This window comes from Peromyscus eremicus, chromosome 16_21, assembly GCF_949786415.1.
Source record: "Peromyscus eremicus chromosome 16_21, PerEre_H2_v1, whole genome shotgun sequence".
Classification (NCBI taxonomy): Eukaryota; Metazoa; Chordata; class Mammalia; order Rodentia; family Cricetidae; genus Peromyscus; species Peromyscus eremicus.
Window position 1 is genome coordinate 25796859 of NC_081432.1, and position 21005 is coordinate 25817863.

The 21005-nt window shown below is 49.7% G+C and overlaps 1 protein-coding gene across 1 annotated transcript in view; it reads right to left on the minus strand.

The window, feature by feature from the left end:
* Window positions 1-1281: 1281 nt before the first annotated feature.
* The window catches only part of Micu1 (mitochondrial calcium uptake 1), a 142756-nt gene continuing 123032 nt past the window's right edge, over window positions 1282-21005 (minus strand). Inside the window, exons 11-12 of the mRNA XM_059281814.1 lie at window positions 3578-3667; window positions 1282-2218 (exon numbers count right to left, since the gene is read on the minus strand). Of these exons, the coding sequence (XP_059137797.1) occupies window positions 2061-2218; window positions 3578-3667 (248 nt within the window). The 3' untranslated portion in view covers window positions 1282-2060. The remainder of the gene's footprint in view (window positions 2219-3577; window positions 3668-21005) is intronic.

A 21005-nucleotide genomic window follows, 5' to 3' on the forward strand; every position in this document is an offset into this window, starting at 1 on the left:
CTCTCTCAACTGCAGTCGGATCCTTTCTCTATGGTTCCTTCTGCCCTGCCTTGTGCCTTCCAATCCCCGCTGGCAAGCACGAGACTGCCTGCACTGAGCCATTCTGCCAGCAGGTGGCACTGGAAGCCCGCAGCTGAGCCGGCCTCAGCCGCTGCCTGACTTTTCTGAGGCGTCTCATGGCTCCCAGGGGCTTGGTCTGTGCAAGGCTTGCAGAGGGTGCAGAGCCATAGCACCAGCTCCTGGGGCCATGGGGTCCCTTCTTCCCTGTGTGGCAGCCGCCGTTGTCCACGTCTCTCCTTCTTCTAGAGTGTGTGCTTCAGCCGTAGCTCAAAGTAGGCGGGGCACCGGAGGCAATTAAAATGACTTTAAAAAACACGGTACATTCTCAAGTCCCCTCTGCTTAGCAACAGTCTCTAGGATCTCTTGTCTCCTTGGATCACACTGAAACCCAGGTTAAGGAAGCCCAGCTGCTCCCCTGAAGAGCTCTCCTTGTGGGGAGACGTGAAGGCCCCGCTGAGGTTGGGGATGGACTTCTGGAGAATGGATCACGGGAAAGGGTGAGCATGGATTCTGGGACAAATTTAAGAAATACTTAGACTGCGCTGATGCCTGGGGCTTAGAGCAACAGCACCTCAAAGCCTGCACTTAGACACCAGGCAGGATGGAGTGGACAGGGCGCCTTGGAGGCAGGAAACCCTGACTCTGAGGAGGGCGAAGCTGGCCTCCTGGAAGGGGGGCCCTGGGGGAGATGCCCGCTTCTGCTTTCCTGTGCAGGTAAAGACAGAGGCCCCAGCTCTCTCACTGCCCAATAACCCCTGGTCGTGTTCTGAGGTAGGGTGGAGTGCCACACTGAGGCAGACCTGGAGGTTCTGGAGAGCTGAAACAGAGGCTCATGGGAAGGAACTTCAGGCCCATTCAGCTCAGCCTGTCATTCAGCAGCTGAGAGAACAGATGGGGATGACTAGTTCGACACCACCCCGAGTAGTGGTAGAGCTGAGTCTACCAGAGGACAATGTTGCTTTGGATATGAAAATGCAGGTCCACCATGCAGGATGCTCACAGGCTATCCCCAAATACATTTCTTGTCTGGGACTGTGTACTCCAGCCCCAAACGAAATATTACTCCAACCGGGCTGGGACAACGCCACCTTAACGTCGGAGCACCCTCACTCTTTGTCCTGTCTCAAGTTGCTTGTGATGAGGAAGCCGCGGCCTCTGGTGGGGACAAAATGAAGCGCCCAGAGGAAAGGTCTAAAAGAAAGGACACAGCGCTCTCGGGGGTATTTACTGCAAACTGTTGTAATTAAAGTGATATTTTACGAGTGTTTTAGTGGGCAGATGGGCTCTGAGCGGGGTCTGGGCTCCGCAGGCCCACAGGGAGGGGAGGAAACACTAAGAGGTACTCAGCCATTGCTGCTGGGGAAGCGGAGTCCCAGAGGAGGCGTCACAGGGAGCCTGGGAGGAACACGAGGGAGCGAGGGAGCGGAGAGGACCACGAGGCAGCCCCTTTGAATCTGGAATTTTGCTGGGAGCACAAGCCTTCCTGGAGCTGACTGTGTCTGCCACGGATCCTCCTCCGAGCAGGCCTCCTGCCAGCTCAGGGTGCCCGGTCGCCTTCATTATCATTCATCACAGACTTCCTCCTGCCTGCCAGGGTATTTCCAAACTCGCAGCTTAGAAACTGCAGGAGGAGGGAGAGCAGAGGACTTTCTTAATATAAATCCATAGCAATCGAGCCTGGAGGGGGGGGGGGGTGCTTCCCAGGCTGCCAGGTGTTGGGAGGGCTCCCTGCATTCCTTATCCACAGGGCACTTGTTAAAGGAGCAAAGGTCTCCACTTTTAAGACTTGGCCATGTTCTTTTTTAGAACCTTTGATCTGACTGCAGACTTGGAGCCTAGCAGAACACTGACTGGTCCCGGGAAGGGCGGAAAGGAAAGCCCATGGAGCCCAGAGGTCACTCCCAGAAAGATGGGAGGGGGTACTACTCCCAGAAGCAGCAGAAGCAGCATGAAGGGCCACTCCAGGGGGTCCAGGGTGCTAGGGTGTAGGAAGTGGGATACTATTTGGGCAGAGCAAAGTCCCATGCGGTTTCTTGAGCACATTTCCACATAGCCTGCATGAGACGGGTGAAGCCCATGTCCTTGGGCTTCTCCAGGCCTCTCATCAGCCGCTGCTTCATGATGGAAACAAACTCCTTATTGCTCAGCTCCCCATTGCCTGGAGGGTGAGGAAAAACAGAGGTGTAAGTAGAAACTCAAGGAGAAAACGCCACCTCTCACACCCTGCGGGCTCTGTGGCTGGCACACACTCTGCCAAGTTCAACTCTCTTGGCTTAGGGTGAACTGCTCTGTCCTCCCTTCATGTTTTCAGCTGCAGCCCACTGAGACCAGAGCAGAAGTCAGGTCCTGCGTGAGAACAGCTAAGCTTTGTGTGTTGGTCCTTGGACCACTCCTAGGTTGCGGGAGAGACACGTGACATCAGTGGCGAGGTAAGTGTTAGTTAGCATGGGGCAAACAGAGGGTGCTGTGGTGCAGGGGAGCAGGGTGGTTCGGAGAACTTCAAGCAGCAAGTAATTAGGACTCCCTGGGGTGTGGACATCTGGAAGGTGTTCCTGCTGCCCTTTATCTGTCCATCCTACTCTTCCTTAGCCTTGGCCCTGGGACCTTTACTGATCTGGGTTTATACAGCCTCCCCAAGCTGGATCGGACTCTATCCTTTCCTTTAATTTTTAAAATTCTATGTGCATGAATGTCTGCCTGCATGGATGCGCACCACGTGCATATCGGGGTGCCCGAGGTGGTTAAGTGATGGATCTCCTGGAACTGGGGTTACAGATGACTGTGAGCCGCTCTGTGGGTGCTGGGAACTGAACCCTGGTCCTCGGCGAGAGCAGCAAGCATGCTTCCCTGCTGAGCCCAGCCCCTTCTTTTTCTCTCTCTTTTCAACACAAGTCCTGGCATCCACTACGTTCTGTAAGGACAAAGCCACGCCATCTTGTTTCTAGGGACATCGAAACGTGTGCGCCCCTCATCTACTAGCAGCAAATTGTGTGTGTGTGTGTGTGTGTGTGTGTGTGTGTGTGTGTGTCTAATTTACATTTCTTTGGGGATCATCAGGCTTGCAATTTGGGAAAACACAGCTTCAAGCCCTCTTACAAATGTGGCTCCTGCTGTCATTTGGACAGTCATGTGGTCACTAATTTAAGCCCACAGGCAAGATGGAATTAGAGGAAATGGAAAACGTACTGGGTGTGGTGGTACACTCCTTTAATGCCAGCACTTGGGAGGGAGGCAGAGGCAGGTGGATCACTGAGTTTGAGACCAGCCTGGTCTACATAGTGAGTCCCAGGCCAGCCAGGACACATAGTAACACCCCGTCTCGTTTCAACAAAACAACAACAACAAAAACCAAAACCAAACCCAGAGAAGTAGAAAATACAAACAGGCCCAGGGTGGCATCTTTCAAGCTCACAGTGCCAAGGGCCAAGCTGCTGCACATACAACAGCCCCGCTCTATAGGGTCTAGGAACAGAGCGAGGTCCGGCCTACCCTCTACCCTCCGCGGGACCCCACTCACCGTCACAGTCAAAGAGTGCAAACACCACGTCACACACGTGGTCTGAGAGTTCCACCTTCGCCACTGTCCTGGCCACTTGCTGCATGGTCACTGAGAGGAGAAAGATGGCAAGTTAGGGCTGCACAGATGCCTCCATTTCTACCTTTCTCCAGACGGGGGCTCAACCACTCAAAACTCGGCAACTGTATTTGGGTCATGTTTGAGAAAAGGAGGTCAGCTGTGGGGGTGCACACCTGTAATTTCAGCTGGTGAGGAAGGAGATTCAAGCCTTTGAGGGTAGCAGGGCTACACCGTGAGAGCCTGTGCCAAAACCCAAACCAAAGTTCAAGGCCATGTCGGGGCACTGAGACAGTCTCAAACTGTCCAAATGTGTGTGTGTGCCAGAGATGGAGCACTTGGGCAGCATGGACCAGGCCTGGGTTTAAGTCTCACTGTCCAGCAATGAAGAATTTAAAAAAAAAAAGGAAAAGGAGGATTGCATTTTTTTTTTTCTTCCAAGACAGGGTTTCTCTGTGTAGCTTTGCGCCTTTCCTGGAACTCACTCTGTAGCCCAGGCTGGCCTCGAACTCACAGAGATCCGCCTGGCTCTGCCTCCCAAGTGCTGGGATTAAAGGCGTGCGCCACCACCACCTGGCCTTCGGGGTCTGTTCTTTTGTGCTGCTGCTACAGGTTAAAAGGCATGAACTAAAGGAAAGACCTGAGACTGAGCAGAGCACAAGGGCACACAATCCCAGCTCTCAGGAGCTGAGGCAGGAGAAACAAGAGTTCAAGGCTAACTGAGCTACCAAAAAGACAGTTTGAGCTGTACACTTCTTTCAGCTGTACCCCTGGAGAAGCAGGAAACTCCATCTCACTAGACCAACACACCAACACACAGCTTTTATTTATTTTCATTTTTTTGGCCTTGGTAGAGAAGCTCTCTTCTCTTGCCGTTTTCCTTCCCTGACATTTACTCTGAAATACTAGCAGTCATGCGGAATTGGTTTTCCATGAAAGACAAGCTAGGAAGAAGTAGGTGATTTCCGCCGTCTTCCCTCTCACCTGGCGTCTGGCTTACCTATGGCTATAAATTACGTTACTGCCTACAGATCCACCCCAAAGTGAAGCAGAACCTGCAGGAAGGAAAAGGGGCCGGAGAGATGGCTCGGCGGTTAAGGGCACTCACGGCTCCTGCAGACAACCCAGGTTTGAGTCTCAGCACCCACATGGTGGTTCTCAAGCATCCCAAACTCTAGTCCCAGGGGATCTGAAGCCCTCTTCTGACTTCCTTGGGCACCAGGCACACACAAGGTGCACATACATACTTGCAGGCAAAACATTCATATGCATAAAATAAGTAAAGAAAAAAGAAAAAGAAAAAAGAAAAGAGAAGGACTGAGTTCTGTCTATGGACTAACTTGTGCAACCATTAGCGTAGACTCCGCAGAAGCGCTATGGACCAGCAAAGGCATCAGGGTGCCTCTGCTACTTCAATCTTTAACATCAGCTCCTCTTTGCTTCCTCATCTGGCATCTGTCACCTCCATATATATTCAGCACACTGCCTCCAAGGTCAGCAGACACGGATACCAGGATACCATGGTGGGGCAGAACCTCACTAGGTGTCGTGAGACCGGGCTCTCTGTGTGGCTCCACCCCGACGGAGCCGCTGGACAGCTTAGGGTTTACTTTTCTCCTATTCAAATCAGAGGATGCCACAGGACGCTGCCGAGGCTGCCTGGCACACAGACGAGTTTTATTGGTGTTTATTTCTGAGTGCGAGGGAGATGAATGGGGTGGAAGTATCTGGAAATAGCTGAGGCATGGATTTGCCTCAGTATTCAAAGCCTCTAGCTTGAGGGGAACAAGGCTGTTCAGGAAGGTGAGAAGAGCCAGGGTCTCCCTCCTGCAGCTGTGGCCACTGTTCAGATCACCCTCGTTCCTAGCCTGTGACTTATAGTGAAGGAGAGACCAATGATTTTTTTTTTTTTTTTGAACAAAAAGATTTAGGCAGAAGCATCTGTAGTAAGCTTTCATGTGCCGGGACTGGGCAAAACTACAGCGCTGAGCTTGAGAAACAGCCTTGCAGGAAGAACTGATTGCTGCTAACTCAACTGTGTGGAGAAGGAAGAGGAGGAAGAGGAGGAGGAGGAGGAAGAGGAGGAGGAGAAAGAGGAAGAAGAGGAAGATGAGGAGAAGGAGGAGGAGGCCAAAGGCAATTTGAAGGAGACTAGGAACTGTCAATGGAGCTGCGTTTTACACTTGGTGATGGGGAGCTCTCCTAGGTTGACTTTGGGATATCCTTCAGGGAGAACAGGATGAGGGTGGGTGTTCTCAAACGCTGCTACCCACTGAACCTCCCTCCATGGCCACAGGAGTCCTGTGGAGGGCCTGAGGACCTCATGTATGCTGGAGTGTGCTTTCTGCTGGCCATACCATTTTCTGCAGCTCACATCAATCTCGAGTTTTAACTGCTCTGACAACTGCTTCCTGCTGCGCTCCCAAGTCTCCTGCTCTCTCAGGGTAGACTGCCTCGCCAATCTTGCTGTTCTAAGACTCCTCTTTCTCCATGCAGACAGCACTCTGCTCCAATAAACCAGTAGGCAGTATCTCAGGATGTCAGTGAGAGCTCTTGACAATTTCCAGCAAGCCCCTCATTAGGCTGGTATTAAGTGTTTGTAGAACAGGGACTCTTGGGGGCTGCAGCAAGAACCTTTCATGACAAGTGCCACCCCTCACAGGGCAGTTATAGATTATGCCCCATCCCACCTGGAGGGGGCGCTAGTGGTTTGCGCACGACCAGGGCTAAGTCACTGTGACTCTTGGGGATGGGAACAGTCTTGCTGGGGTGCCCTTTTCACAGCACGAGATCCTTGGAGAGGCCCCCAGGGGATGAATCAGAACAGGACAGAACAACCCAACTAGCTGGTGAGCTGTCAAGTTGGGAACTCTTGGGACAAATGGGACGATAGTGGATGACATCAAATGCTTGACAGCGGCTGCGGAGAGTAGGCTCATTCACACCGTTCTCAACCTCTGAGTCACACTAACTAAACCGCCGTGAAAAGAACTTCCTACCCCCACACCCCGGACCTTCACTTTGCTGTGCCGACCTGTTGTCGGTACTGTGATTTTTGGCTCCCCCATTTGGTGACTGTGGTTCTGAAATACATACTCGGTCTCTTGTGATGGCTAATTTCCACTGGCAACCTGATGGTAGTTAGAATCACCATGGAAACACACTCCTGTGCATGTCTGTGAGGATGTTACTAGGTTGAGATGAAAAGGCCCATCCTATATGCGGTCAGTAGAATTCCCTGGGCTGGGGTCCTGGACTAAATAAGGAGAAAGTGAACTGAGCATAAACGTTCATCCCTCTGCTTCCTGACGGTGGAGCCAATGCTGCCCCAAGCTCCTGCCGCCACATCTCCCCCGCCGCCAGGCCTTCCCCGCCATGACAGACCGGACCTTCAAGCTGAGCCGAAGTGAACCCTCCCTCCCTTAAATGTCTTCCCTCTCCTGCTTTCATTTCATATATGTGTGTGACTGTGGTCCATGCATGGAGGGCAGAGGGTGAAGTTATGATGTCGAATGTTCTGCTCTATTACTCCTTGTTCTCTTGAGGCAAGGTCTCTCACTGAACCTCGAGCCAGGCTGGTGGCCAGCAAGGCCCAGCCATCCTCCTGTCTCTGGCCCCCACAGTTCTATGGTTGCAGATGTATGCTTGGCCATGCCCAGCCACATTATAATACAGGTCCTCAGGACTGCACAGCAGGTCCTATTACCCACTGGCCATCTCTCCAGCCTCTCAAGTTTCTTTCAATAGGTCTTTCGTCACACAGATCAGACAGGTAACTACTACAGTCTTCCAAGTTTTTTGACAGAAGTCCTAATATCCTTGCAGTTGCCAAACTGGCCTCCTTTTGTGTGTTCATGAGCTGACTGATGTCAAGAGCACACAGGTGGTTTCAAGATGGATCTGGTCACAGGAGAGACCAAGTCTTGTTGGGATTTTCCAGCTACGTCCTCGAACCCACTGAGCTGGTCCCCAATGGCTAATGAGTCATTCAATCATGCCTGTGTACCGAAGCGGCCCCCTAAGAACCCCCGAGCACAGCGTTTAGAGAGCTTCCAGTCTGCTGGCACATGGAGGTTCCTGGAGGATGATGGGAAGGTGCAGAAGCCCTGTGCTCCTCCCCGACCTCTCCCCATGCCTCTGGAGCCTCAGTGCTTGCCCAAGTTGTTTGAGTCACTCTTACAAGTCAACAGAGCCCTGCCACATTAGGAGCTGGCTGGGCAGAAGCACAGGTAAGGCTGTGACTAGTGTCTGAAGGCTGGGGTCAGTCTCTGAGGACAGACCTCAACCAGTAGGATCTGATACTAGTAGGTAAACACATCTAAATGAAATGGAAGAATGGGCCAGGTGCCCAGGTAGAACTCACTGCATAGCCCCAGATAGCCTGAAACTTGCTTTGTAGACCAGGCTGGCCTGAATTCTCAGATATCCTTCTGCCTATGCCTCCTGAGTGCTGGGATTAAAGGCATGTGCCACTATGCCTGGCCCCCCAATCTTCTGAGGTCACAGAAGTCTTCTGTGCTGGTTATTTTGGCCTAAGAACAGAGGAACCCCCCCCCCCCCACACACACACCTCACAATGGAATAAAGCTGAGGTGTTTGGATTCCAGTTTCTCATTTGCCTATTGGGAAATGAAGGCCCCAGAAGAAAGAGACAGCTTAGGTTTCCAAGGATCACCTATGACACGTCTAATAATCTTCCCAGGGGCCTATGTCTACTTAAAATTGGGATGGGGGAGAATCGGTAGAATTCTGACACTCAAAATCTGCTACTACCACCATCCTAGCCCTCGGGAAGCAGAGGCAGGCGGATCTCTGTGAGTTTGAGGCTAGCCTGGTCTACAGAGTGAGTTCTAGGACAGCCAGAGCTGTTACGCAGAGAAACCCTGTCTCAAAAAAATCAAAAATGAAAAAGAAAAATAATAAAATAAAAAAAATAATAATCTGGTACTATTTGTTTTGAGAACCCCAGGAAGAACCTGAGCTGTGCCTGGTGTGGTCCATGACTGGATAATCCCATATTAAATCGTGTGCTACAATAATGTGTCAGAAATTAGGTTACATATAATTAACCACACAACGGCCTCTCAGGAGAGCTCTGGAGTGATGAAACTCACACATCCACACGGAACCAGAAGAGGCTGCAGAGATGATGAGAGATCAGGGGACCAAAGTGACTTTCCAGGGTCACAAAGCTCGTGGCCGCTGCGTCTACAGTATCCCACTGCTCTTTCCCTGTGCACATTTGCCCTCCTACCTGGACGGCACCAGCTCCTTCCCAACTCTGTCATCCAAAAGGGACAGAGTCCAGAAAACAGAAAAGCCAAGTCAGGGCATCCTCAGTGCCTTTCGTCAGGGATGAGTGTTAGCCAGGGCTGGGAGGAGGGGGTATTTCGGCTAGACCACGGGTCCGTCTGTTCTCTGCAGTGAGGGTCACTAACCATGAAAAGGGGATGAACCAACAACCTCATGAGAAGTACAAGTCACAAAGGTGGCCGGACAGGGCTGCTTGTCCCCCCCCCCCCCCCCCCCGGAAAGGTGTGTGGAAAGGTGACCCCACAGGTTCCTGAGCTCTTCTGTCACGTGATCAGTCATACCCTACTGGACTGCAGGGGACAAAATGAAAAGCTGGCTTGTGGTTGCCAAGGTCAAGTGGGGGGAGGGGTGCTGCTCCAGCCCTGGGAGGGCTCGCCTCTGCACAGGGAGGGTCCTTTCTTGCATGTGTCCTTTTTTATAACTTCTTCCAAGACACTCTGGCAGCTATAATACACACTTTTCAACACAATTTGGGGGGGAGGGGAGGGGAAAGGACAGCATTAGGAGAGCTAACCACGGAAAGGAGACAAGAGCAATGCGACATTTCAGCAGTAAGAGGCCAAGTCCTTGCTCCACATGGTGCTAAAGCGCAGGCCGCTGGCACCTCTGTGTGACCAGGCTGCCTGTCAGAAGTGACACAGTTGGTCCTGCCCCCATAACTAACAGTACGTGCTACCAAGGACACCCGCAGTTCAGTTCGGGTTTTCTGAACCTCAGGTGCCATCATCTCAGATGACCCCTCAGTGGGCCCCTTGCTCAAACCGGTTCAGCCTAGCTAAGTTATACGTTTTACTGCATTGTCCGGTATTGTTTAGTGTCACTGAAAATCCTATCACTAGGGGACAGACACGCTAGAGGAGAGTCCCCATTTAGACAGCACATACACTATTAAGATGGAGAAATATCTTGTGTGCAAACTCACACCAATCATAATGAAGCACTGTGTATCTAGGAGGAGGCATTATTTTGTATGTGAACTCGAAATGAGTGCCAAGGCAGCCTGCTTTCAATTTGTGCACGTGGGATATCGAGTGACGTAGGGTGGGGTGGAGACGGCAGTGTGAATGAAGAAAGCAGGAAGGGCGCAAAGGCCCGACTCAAGATCTGGCACATATGGTGGGATGGGGGGCGGGGGAGGCGACATACTGGAGGGACTTCATTAGCTCCAGTCAAGTGCTCCTCGTAAGGGAACCTATCAGGCCAGGTCTTGTCTCAAGGCCAACATACTCCCCCAACCCCCAACACACACTGAGACAGGGTCTTGACAGCCTAACCTCAAATTCCTGCATCCTCCTGCCTCAGCTTTATGAGTCCTGGGATTAGAGGTGTGAGCCACTATGTCTGGTTAGAAAGTGATTTCTGATTAGGTAATACATCAAATGGTGTAAAGGTGGAGTCTCGCTCTCAGCTGTGTGCAGTACCGAGCACTCAGTCTCCTCACTGTGGAGAGGCAGCCAGAAGCACCTGCTTCTCAGACATACACACAGAAAAGACTTATTCTTCCTCTTTCCCCTTTTCCATGAACCGGCAACAGAGCACACAGTGCTGTGCTTGGCTCATTGAGCACCCTGCCTGAGAAAAAATTCCATCCCAGAATGCAAACAGCATCCTGTACCAGCTGTAGAGCGAGCATTTGATGGGCAGGACGGCTGTGATCGGCTGAGCATGTTCCTCCTTGACTCTATCCTCAATCTGCAGAAGGCTCCTTCTCTATAAAATTACATCCTGGATGAACTGTCTCTGGCTACACTGGCGTCTAACTCTGAAGGCTGAACTGGGTGCAGATACGGTCAACTTCAGCGGGTTGAAACGGTCTGAGAGACTCTGCTTACCTTCCCAGGCTGCTAAAGATAGGAAACCTTGAAGTCACCAAGAAGTGTGACAGGGTCTAATCTTTGTGTGTGTGTGTGTGTGTGTGTGTGTGTGTGTGTGTGTGTGTGTTCTGAGGCCAGAGGCACCAGATCCCTTTGGAGCTGGAGTTATAGGCAGTGAGTGTCTTAATACGGGTACTGGGACTCAAACCCAGGTCCCCTGCAAGATCTCTAAGTACTCTTAGTCACTGAGCTATTTCTCCAGCCCCTAAAACTTTTTTTTTATTGTGTCTATGTGTGTGTGTGTGTGTGTGTGTGTGTGTGTGTATGTGTGTCTTAGCGTGTGTGTTTGTGTGTGTGTGTGTGTGTGTGTGTGTGTGTGTGTGTGTGTGCAGAGGCTGAAGGACAACCTATGGGAATCGCTTCTCTCTTTCTACCATGTAGGTCCTGGGGATTGCATTCACGTATGTCATCAGGCTTAGCAGCTGAGCCATGTTGTTGGCCCTTACTTCCTGTCCCCATTCTCTTCTGGTCTGCTCCTCAGTGGGAGGTAACGCTGGCTGACTTTGTCCTCACCTCCTTGATGTTGGCAGTTCGCCTCCCCCCACCCCCCTCTCCTATCAGCAGTCACAAATCCCTAAGGCATCCCTCCTCCTCCTCGGGGAGCTTATATCATTTCACAAAACCATCATACATGCCCAGTGATGTAGTTAAGGCAGGATCAATCTTTAGAATGCTAAGTGACTTTAAATTTGGGGAGATTAACCGGGTCTTTGTATGGGAAATGCCTCATAAAGCAAACATTTATTTCGGATTTGGGCTTCCTTGCCTACACTGTGAATAATTTTACTTTAAGGATTGATGGCTTTGCCTTAGATGAATGGACTCCTGGCCAGCACTCCTCCTCACATAACAGTGTTTTTACAAGATGCAAAGATGAACTGGAGAGCAGGGGCTGCCTTCCATGCACTGCAAGAACTCATCAATGGAAGCTCTTCCCTACGCATGTCTGTGACATTCCTATGTATGTATGTATATATGTATGTATGTATGTATGTATGAATGTTCTGTCTGCATGTACACCTGCAGGCCAGAAGAAGGCATCTGATCCCATTAAAGATGGTTGTGAGCCACCATGTGGTTGCAGGGAATTGAACTCAGGACCTTTGGAAGAGCAGCCAGTGTTCTTAACTGCTGAGCCATCTCATCGGCCCACGTCTGTGACATCCCTACCTCCATGCTCTGGTCTAGGCTGTCTGGGAGATCCTTGCTTTGAATTTTCTTCTCTTTCTGTTGTCACATAAAAGTGTTGAGCCTCTTTTCTTTTCTTTTTTAAATTAAAAACACATTATTATTATTATTATAATACGTGTATGGGTGTTTTGCCTGCATATGTGTACACCATGTGCTTGCCTGGTGTCTAAGAAGGCCAGAAGAGGGTGTCAGATCCCCTGGACCGGGAGTTACACATGGTTGTGCTGGGAATCCAGGTCCTCTGGCACAGGAGCCAGTGCTCTTAACTGCTAAGCCATCTCTCCACGGGCGGCTCTTTTCTAACATTCCAGGCGCTTCTGGGTACCATGCACTAATGGGAACACTGCTGTGAGGTTCCGAACCGACCTCAGCTTCTGCTCTGTTTCATACCACACCAGCTGGGATTTGGGCAAGTCATTTTCCTCCATAGTTAGTGATTTTATTGTAGGTCAGGAGCAACAAAGTGGGAGTTTAAACAGAACGATTTCTAAACTCCCAGTAATAAAACTTTATGACTTCCATGTTTTCTTCTTTTTCTTTTTCTTTTTTTTTTCTTTTTTAAGATTGATTTATTTATTATGTATACAGTGTTTGCCTGCATGTATGTCTGCAGGCCAGAAGAGGGCACCAGATCTCATTACAGATGGTTGTGAGCCACCATGGGGTTGCTGGGAATTGAACTCAGGACCTTTGGAAGAGCAGCCAGGGCTCTTAACCACTGAGCCATCTTTTCCTTTTTTTTTTTTTTTTTTTTTTTTTGGTTTTTCGAGACAGGGTTTCTCTGTGTAGCTTTGCGCCTTTCCTGGAACTCACTTGGTAGCCCAGGCTGGCCTCGAACTCACAGAGATCTGCCTGGCTCTGCCTCCCGAGTGCTGGGATTAAAGGCGTGAGCCACCACCGCCTGGCTTCTTTTTCTTTTTTTTAAATGATGAAATAGCCTCAGTCAGTGACAACGTCCAGATCTTTAGAAGCCTTCAAAGAAAAAAACTGGGGGCCAGAGAGATGACTCAGCGGTTAGGAGTGTGCACTGCTCTTCCAGAGGGCCCGGGCTCAGTTCTAAGGGTCCGATGCTCTCTGCTGACCTCTCTGGGCACTTGCTCACAACCACGGATGTTGCCCACCCCCACATAATTTTTAAAAAGTCTTAAGAAAAGAATAAACCTAAAAGCGGTGGCCCAAACGGTCCCATCTTGTTTAGTGTGGGCAGGCCTTTGACTGCGATACACCACTTCTGCAGGTAGGTTACTTTCCACGGCGATGGTGATGGCTTAGGCAGTCTCATGACCCCTCTATGGGAATCTACCCTAGCAACAGTAGAAGAAGGGAATGCTGTCAGAGGGTGCATGGCTAGAAGCGCTGTGGCCTGGGGAGAATCCGCAGCCAGCAGGAAAGGGGATTCAGTCCCACAGTGGAAAGGAGCTGAACTTCTCCAACAAGTGAAAACCTTGATTACAGCTCCTGTTAAGATCTGAGCAGAGGGACTGGGGAGGTGGCTCAGTGGTTAAGAGTACTGGCTGTTCTTCCAGAGGATCCAGTTCTAGGACCCTGGTTTGAATCCCAACACCCACAACGGTCTGTAACTTCAGTTCCAGGGAATCCACAGTCTCTCCTGGCCTCTGCGGGTACCAGGCATGCATGTGGAGCACAGACATACATGTAGGACATATGTGCAAGCAAAACACTCAAATCACATATAATAAAAATCAAACTAGCCTGGTGGTGGTGGCGCATACCTTTAATCCCAGCACTCGAGAGGCAGAGCCAGGTGGATCTCTGTGAGTTCGAGGCCAGCCTGGACTACAGAGCGAGATCCAGGACAGGCACCAAAACTACAGAGAAACCCTGTCTCAAAAAAAAAAAAAAAAAAAAAAAAAAAAAAAAAAATCAATCTAAAAAAACAAACCAAAACAACACAAAAAAGATCTGAGCAGAGACTCCGAAGGGCCGCACAAAGGCACGCCTGCCTCGGTCTTCGGCTTCTAAATGTGTTGTCTCTCAGCTGCAGAACGCCCCTCCTTTATTACTCAGCAGGAGGAGGCAGGCAGAGCTGGCCTGTGGGAACGATATTTATGACTGGGAACGTCCCAGGCTCCTCAGATCACACTTTATATATAGCTGCCCTCAATCCTGAGGTGTGCTTTATACCTCTGCGCAACTACAGCACTAAGCTGTACAAATGAGATTGGGTAGAGGCACTAGCCAAGGTCTAATGAAGCTTTAAATTTTCTAACAAGGAAATAAAAGCTGCCATGTTTTCTTCTGGGAACCCAGCAGCTTTTCTCTGACTTCAAATGTATCCGATAATTATAAATTAGTCCATTTTCACATGGATTCGGATAGAACTCTGGGCTATGACATGATGATTAATCTTCACTGTCATTCTCACTGGATTTACACTCGCCTAGGAGACACGACTCTGGGTGTGTCTGTAAGAAGTTTCTAGAGAGGTTTAGCTGAGGATGGAAGACGTATTCTGAACATGAGAGGCACTATCCAATAGGCAGGGACAGAATAAAAAGTCAAAAAGGAGAAAGCAAGTTGAGCACCAGTGTTAACCTCCTTATTTTTCCTAACTGTGGACACGATGTGACCCCTCCCTCCCCACCCACACGTGCTAGACTGTGTCCTCTCAAGCTGTGAGTTACAAACAAACAAAAGGACACCCACAATGCACCTCCTGTGGGAGGGTCTTTCTGTGTGCTGTGAATATGTGCTGCTACCATTGGTTAATAAACAAGCTGCTCTGGCCTATGGCAGGACAGGTCACAGCTAGGCAGGAAATCCAAGAGAGATACCAAGAGGAGAAAGGCGGAGTCAGGGCAGATGCCATCCAGCCACCCAAGGAGCAAGATGCCAGCAGACCGGTAATGCCATGGCCACGTGGCAATACATAGATGAACAGAAATCTGTTAATTTAAGATGTAATAGCTAGCTAGCAATAAGCCGCAGACCAGTTTGTAGTTAATATTAAGCCTCTGAGTGATTCTTTTTTAAAAGCGGCTGTGGGACTGCGCCACCGGGGCTGGACAGGGAAAAGTGTCTGGCTACATGCGCTCCTCTTTCTTGAAGTTGCTCCTGTCAGGTAGGTTGTCAGAGCGAAGAAAAAGCAGCCCGTTTCTCCACGCCACATTCAGGACTCTGCTCTCTCCTCCCTGACGGCAGACAGAACTGGAAGAGCTATTTTACGGGGCTGTCACCCGGACGCCCTGCCGTGATGAACCGCACCTTTGAACTGTGAGTTGAAACAAACCTTCCTTCCAGCTGCTTCTGTCAGAGTGCTCTGTCACAGCGGGGCCAGCAGGGATATATCTCAGAACATTCTACCATCTCTTCCAGGGTCTGCCACGTTGAGAATAAACTCTCTCATTTGTTACATCTGTTGTAACTGAACATCTAGTGTGTGCGAGGAATTGTCTAGGCCTCGAGCAGGACATAAAGAGGCAGAAAACACGGTTCATGTTTAGATAATGATGAAGCTGAGAAAAAGCTTCAGTTCCTAATAATTAAGAATTTAGAACATCTAAGTTAGGAACAATGTAAAAAGTTAACTATGGCGGCCTGGAGAGATGGCCCAGTGGTTACGGGCACTCATTGCTCTTCTAGAGTAGCTGGGTTTGGTTCCCAGCACCCATATGGTAGCTCACAATAATCTGTAATTCCAGTTCTAGAGGATCAGACACTCCCTTCTTCTGGCCTCCAAGGGCACTGCATACATGTGGTGCATAGACATACATTCAGGCAAGACATCCATATAAACAAACAAACAAAAAAAACATTAAAAAAAGTAAATACAGTCAGAGGTGGTGACCCACACCTTTAATCCCAGCACTAGGGAGGCAGAGGCAGGCAGATCTCTGGGAGTCTGAGGCCAGCCTGGTCTACAGAGTGAGATCCAGGACAGCCAGGGCCATTACATAGAGAAACCCTGTCTTAAAAAACAAAACAAACAAAGTAAGTATAGGTTATCTCCTCAAAGAACAAAAGCAGGGCTACAACTAACGGCTCCTAAGATGTTCTTTGAAGATTTTTAAACACTATTTTCATTTTTGTGCTGTTCGGGATCAAACCCAGGGTTCCCTGCATGTTGGTAGTGGTCTCCCAGTAAATTACATCCCTGCCATTTCTTTGAAGACTAATATTTTACTGGAGCTGTCACAGTAGGGCCGGTTGTTTCTGGGCACTGGCCCTTTGGTAAGTGTGAAGACTAGCACAGGGACCGGATGACGTTACCGTGAGCCTAGCATGCCCATGTCTCTGTCCATTCACCAGAGTCCTGGAACAAGCTTGTAATATCTACAGCCAGACATTACAAAGACATTACACTCTAAAACCAGAAATCCAAGGTTTTAGCATCACTTGAAGGTCCCCTATTCCCAACGATGATGCAGACCAGACCCAGAGACTAGAGAAACTCTAACCACTGAGCTAAGTCCCCATCTCCACTAACAAGGAACAAGAACTCAACCTCAGGGTTGAGCAGAAAAGCAGAATTTATGCTTAGCACGATTTCTTGCACAGTTATCTTTCAGCACGTCGGATATCAGAGTGGCACCCACAAATGTGAAAAGTCACAGGCACCCCAGTGAGCAGGGGTGGTGACCAGCACTCAGATCACAGGAGACCGGGGACTCTGTGCCTGTGGGCAGGGATGTGGCACAGTTGGTGGAGCACTTGCCTAGCATGCAGAGAACCCTGAGTTCTATCCCAGCACCACATAAAACTCGGTGTGGTGGCACACACCTGTACCCCCAGCGCTTGGCAGGTCCGGGGAAGATCAGAAGCACAAGGTCATTCTTCTTAGCTATATAATGTGTTTGAGGTCAGCCTGGGCTATGTGAGACTTTGGACTAAACAAGTCCTGCTTCTGTGTCCTGCACTGGATCCCGTATTCGATGCTGACAGTGTCTGTTTACCATGTCTATGCTTTTGGCTGTAACCTACCAACTCTCCCGTGGGCCCCCAGCTCTTCCTGGGACATGACTGTAGGCATCTATGCTTTGGTTGCCGTGTGAGAAGTGATAGGTTAGAAAGACGAGGAACACAGATGTGTGGACTAAGGTATTCCTCCATGATATGAAGTTAGACTAGACCACTCCAGGACTCCTCCACTGTGAGGTGAGTGCTAAAGATGCCAGAGAGTATCTGAGTAGGAAAACCAGCTCCTGAACAGGGCGACTACAGGGAACAATGCCAATAGCCTTGGGAGAAGGACATCACTTCCGGAAGGCCACAGCAGTTTATTACTTTAGTTTAATTCTTATACAAGGTGGCTCACTTATTTGGAAGGCCGAGGCACAAGGACTGTCATGAATATGAGGCTGGTCTGGATTAGAGAAGAAGACCTAGTTTTACCATTGCCCCCGATGTTTGCTCTGCCAAGGCAACTGGGGAGAGATAGCCGAGAGCTTGTCTTCTGGAGGCTACCATGAAGCACGGCTCTAAACGGTGTACCTGAACGGTGTTCTGACTGTGTGCATCAGCAAAGCGTCTCAGACTCCAACTGAATCTTGAAATATACGGAGAGGTCAGATGATGGTAAGGAAAATACAGAGACTTGGGTTGAGGAGATGTCAACTTAAGTCCTGACTCTACCAGCGCTTAGCTGGGCAGCCGTGAGCAAGACACTTCCTTTTCTGTTCCTATACCCATCCAGTGGGGGTAAGCCCACCTCCAGTCTAGGTTTTAAGGATTAGAGAGAGAAGGGATACGAAGCCCTCCAACATTACGGCTGTCGTGCAAGCTATGAGATGGCGGCTGCTCTTGGGGTTCCTGATGGGCAGCGGCGTCAGAGGCCGTGGAAGGGCGACAGGACAGCATGCTTAGTCGTCAGGAGAGGCACCAGCGTGTCTGTCCAATGTGTCTGTTCGGAATGTGAGGGCTGGTTGTGAGCTAGACACTGTTTACTCCGCCAGTGATCTCTGACTCCCCATCAAGTCAGGAGGGATCTAAATGGCAGAAGACTGAGGTGTTGACTCTGAAGATTAGAGTCAGAGAATCTGAAGCCACAGGGTTCTTAGAGCCTATCCTTGTGATCCAAGTCACTTCAGAGACAAAAGAAACTGGACTCATTTGGTGATGAGAACGGTACTTCAAAGGTCACCTTGGGGCTGCCAAGAGCATCGGGCCCGAGTTATGCCATAGGCTTAATATTTATTCTCTTGTCCTAAGAGTGATGGAGAAAAGCTTGGTTGGGGTGGTGGGGACATACACCTTCAATCCCAGCACTCGGGAGGCAGAGGCAGATGGAGCTCTGAGAGTTCCAGGCCAACCTGGTCTGCACTGAGTTCTAGGCCAGCCAGGGCTATGCAGTGAGACCCTGTCCCAAAACAGAAAGCTGAAAAAAAAAAAAAAGAAGGACAACTGTTTTAAATGAGAATCTTTTATCTAAGTAGCTTCAATCTAAGTAGCTCTGTGCTACAGTCTGAGTAATAAAGGCAGCAGACATTATTTGTGATTATTCTCACGTATTACAGTTCCGAGTCCATGAGGGACACACCGGACCCACACAATTACCAAATCTAATATCCTGAGGTGCCTTCCACCAGGGCCCCTGTACCTAGATCTTCTACTCTCCTGGCAGAAACAGACATGCTTTGAGATTTAGAGGCCATAGCTCATTCTTGAGCTCCTGCTCGAATTGAACTATTTCATCACAGGAAGGCACTGGGGAAGGGGTTGTGTTCAATTTCCCATTACCTTCCTCAGCAGATTACTTACATAATTCAGACGGCCAGTCAGAGGCAATGCATTTGATTTTATGTGTATGAATGGGCAACAGAGCTGGCTGTACTTAATGCTAACCAAGAGATGGCCTAGAGTGGAAATCCAGTCTTTCCTGGAGACCGTATCTTCAGGTGGTCAGAACTCAGCAGGGATACTTCATTCTTATCCGAGTTGTTAACCACATGGCCCACACAAACAAACAAACAAACAAACAAAAGAAACAACCAAAAAACCCCACCAACCAAACTTCCAACATTACGCCCGGGCCATGTTCTCTGATGGCGCATGCCCCGTCTGTACTTGCTGCCTGTCTGGACCTCTTGAACTGTTGAGAGGAGCACTACTCTTTAAGGTACCAAAGGGATTCTGGAGCAGTCAAGTCTGGCAACTGCACCCCTCCTTTGGGGATTAGTAACGGATATTAGCATATTAAAAGCCAGCAGGAACAGTGCTTTGGGGGAGAAATTCTGTGCCACGCTGGCATTTTCCAAACTTATTTAGACTATGGAGCACTTTTCTCCGCAAACCTAGGGAGGACGCATTACCATATCGATCATAACGCTGCTTGGGGAGACTGCTCCGTTCTGCTTCAGGGTTTGTTTGTGAGCTCTAAACTAACCAAAGAAGAAACGGTGCCAGGGCCTTGGAATAATGCCAGCTTCTGAAGGTCTTAACCTTTCTAGAAAAGACGAAGATAGCTGAGCCTGGAGTAACTGAAAGAGAAGAGGCTGGCCAGGGAGCCGGCCTGCTTTGGCCCTGCTCCGCTCCTTCCAGGCCCACAGCATGCGTCGGGGTTCCCACTCTTCAGTCTCACTAACACTTACCACTCTAACTAGAACTCCTGCACACTCATCTTGCCCCCACTCCTGTGAGCTGCTTGAGGGCAGAACCCATGCCTAGCACGGTACCTGTGCTGCTGGCTGAATAAACACACGAGCAGCATCACACTGTGTTCATGTTATCAACTTTGGGAAAGGCCCTTTAGTAAATGCACACACAAGGTGACAGTGTTCTGTGTGGATTCTTCCTTATGACACCCTGTGAGTTAGGTATCTTTATCCTTACTTTAAAAACAGAAGGAGCCCGACGCCACCCATTGAGTAAATGGCAGCAGCCAAGACAAACTCAGGCAGTGTGATATCAGCACCTGTGTTCTCTAGAGACAGGGCCTCCTGAAGCCCAGGCTGGCTTCAAACTGATTATGTAACCAAAGTTGACCTTAAAATTCTGATCCTGCTTCTACTCCTAAATGCTGGGATAACATTCATGGGTTATCATGTGGTACTGGGGACCAAATCCAGAGCTTTGTGCATGGTAGGCAAGAACTCTACCATCTGAGCCAAATCCCTAGCCTAGAGCCCGTGTTCTTAACCACTGTACCATTCTTCCTTTCTTCTGGGGTTCATCTCAGTACTAATTTACACAGTTCTGTGGAGAGAGGAGGAAAGGCCTGTAACTCACACAGACCCATTCTGTGTATGGAGAGGGGAGGAAAGGCCTGTAATTCACACAGACCCATTCTGTGTATGGAGAGGGGAGGAAAGGCCTGTAATTCACACAGACCCATTCTGTGTATGGAGAGGGGAGGAAAGGCCTGTAACTCACACAGACCCCATTCCGTGCATGGAGAGAGGAGGAAAGGCCTGTAATTGTTGTATGTAGACTTATTCTATCTCAGGTGTTGCTCCAGGCATAGAGAATATTTAGTATGGGTGGCAGAAAGTCAACACAGCAATGTGCAAACCCCACACAAACCCATAGAGATGCCATAATAAAGAACAGGATGGCTGGGTGGTGGTAGTGCACGCCTTTAATCCCAGCACTCTAGAGGCAGGCAGATCTCTGTGAGTTCAGAGGCCAGCCTTGGTCTACAGATCAAGTTCCAGGACAGCCAGGACTACAGAGAGAAACCTTGTCTGGAAAAACCTAAAAATAGGATGGCATGACACAGGCGTTGGAGCTAGCTGAGGATGGGCGTGGTCTTGGCAGTTGGAATGGAGGCTCTTGATATAATGTTATCCTGGATTACTAGCTGGGCTCTGAGACCTCATAAGACCAAGTAGGTGAAGACATTTAGGGATACAGAGGGGAAGGACACACAGAGACAGGACAGGGATGGGAGCTATGCACCCACAGGCCAAGGAGCATCTCTAGCACCAGACGCTGAAAAGGCAAGGAAGGATGCTCCTCTAGAGCCCTTGGAGGGAGCGCGGCCCTGTCACCATCTTAATTTCATGCACCATGACTTCAAAACTCAACTGTGAGAGAAC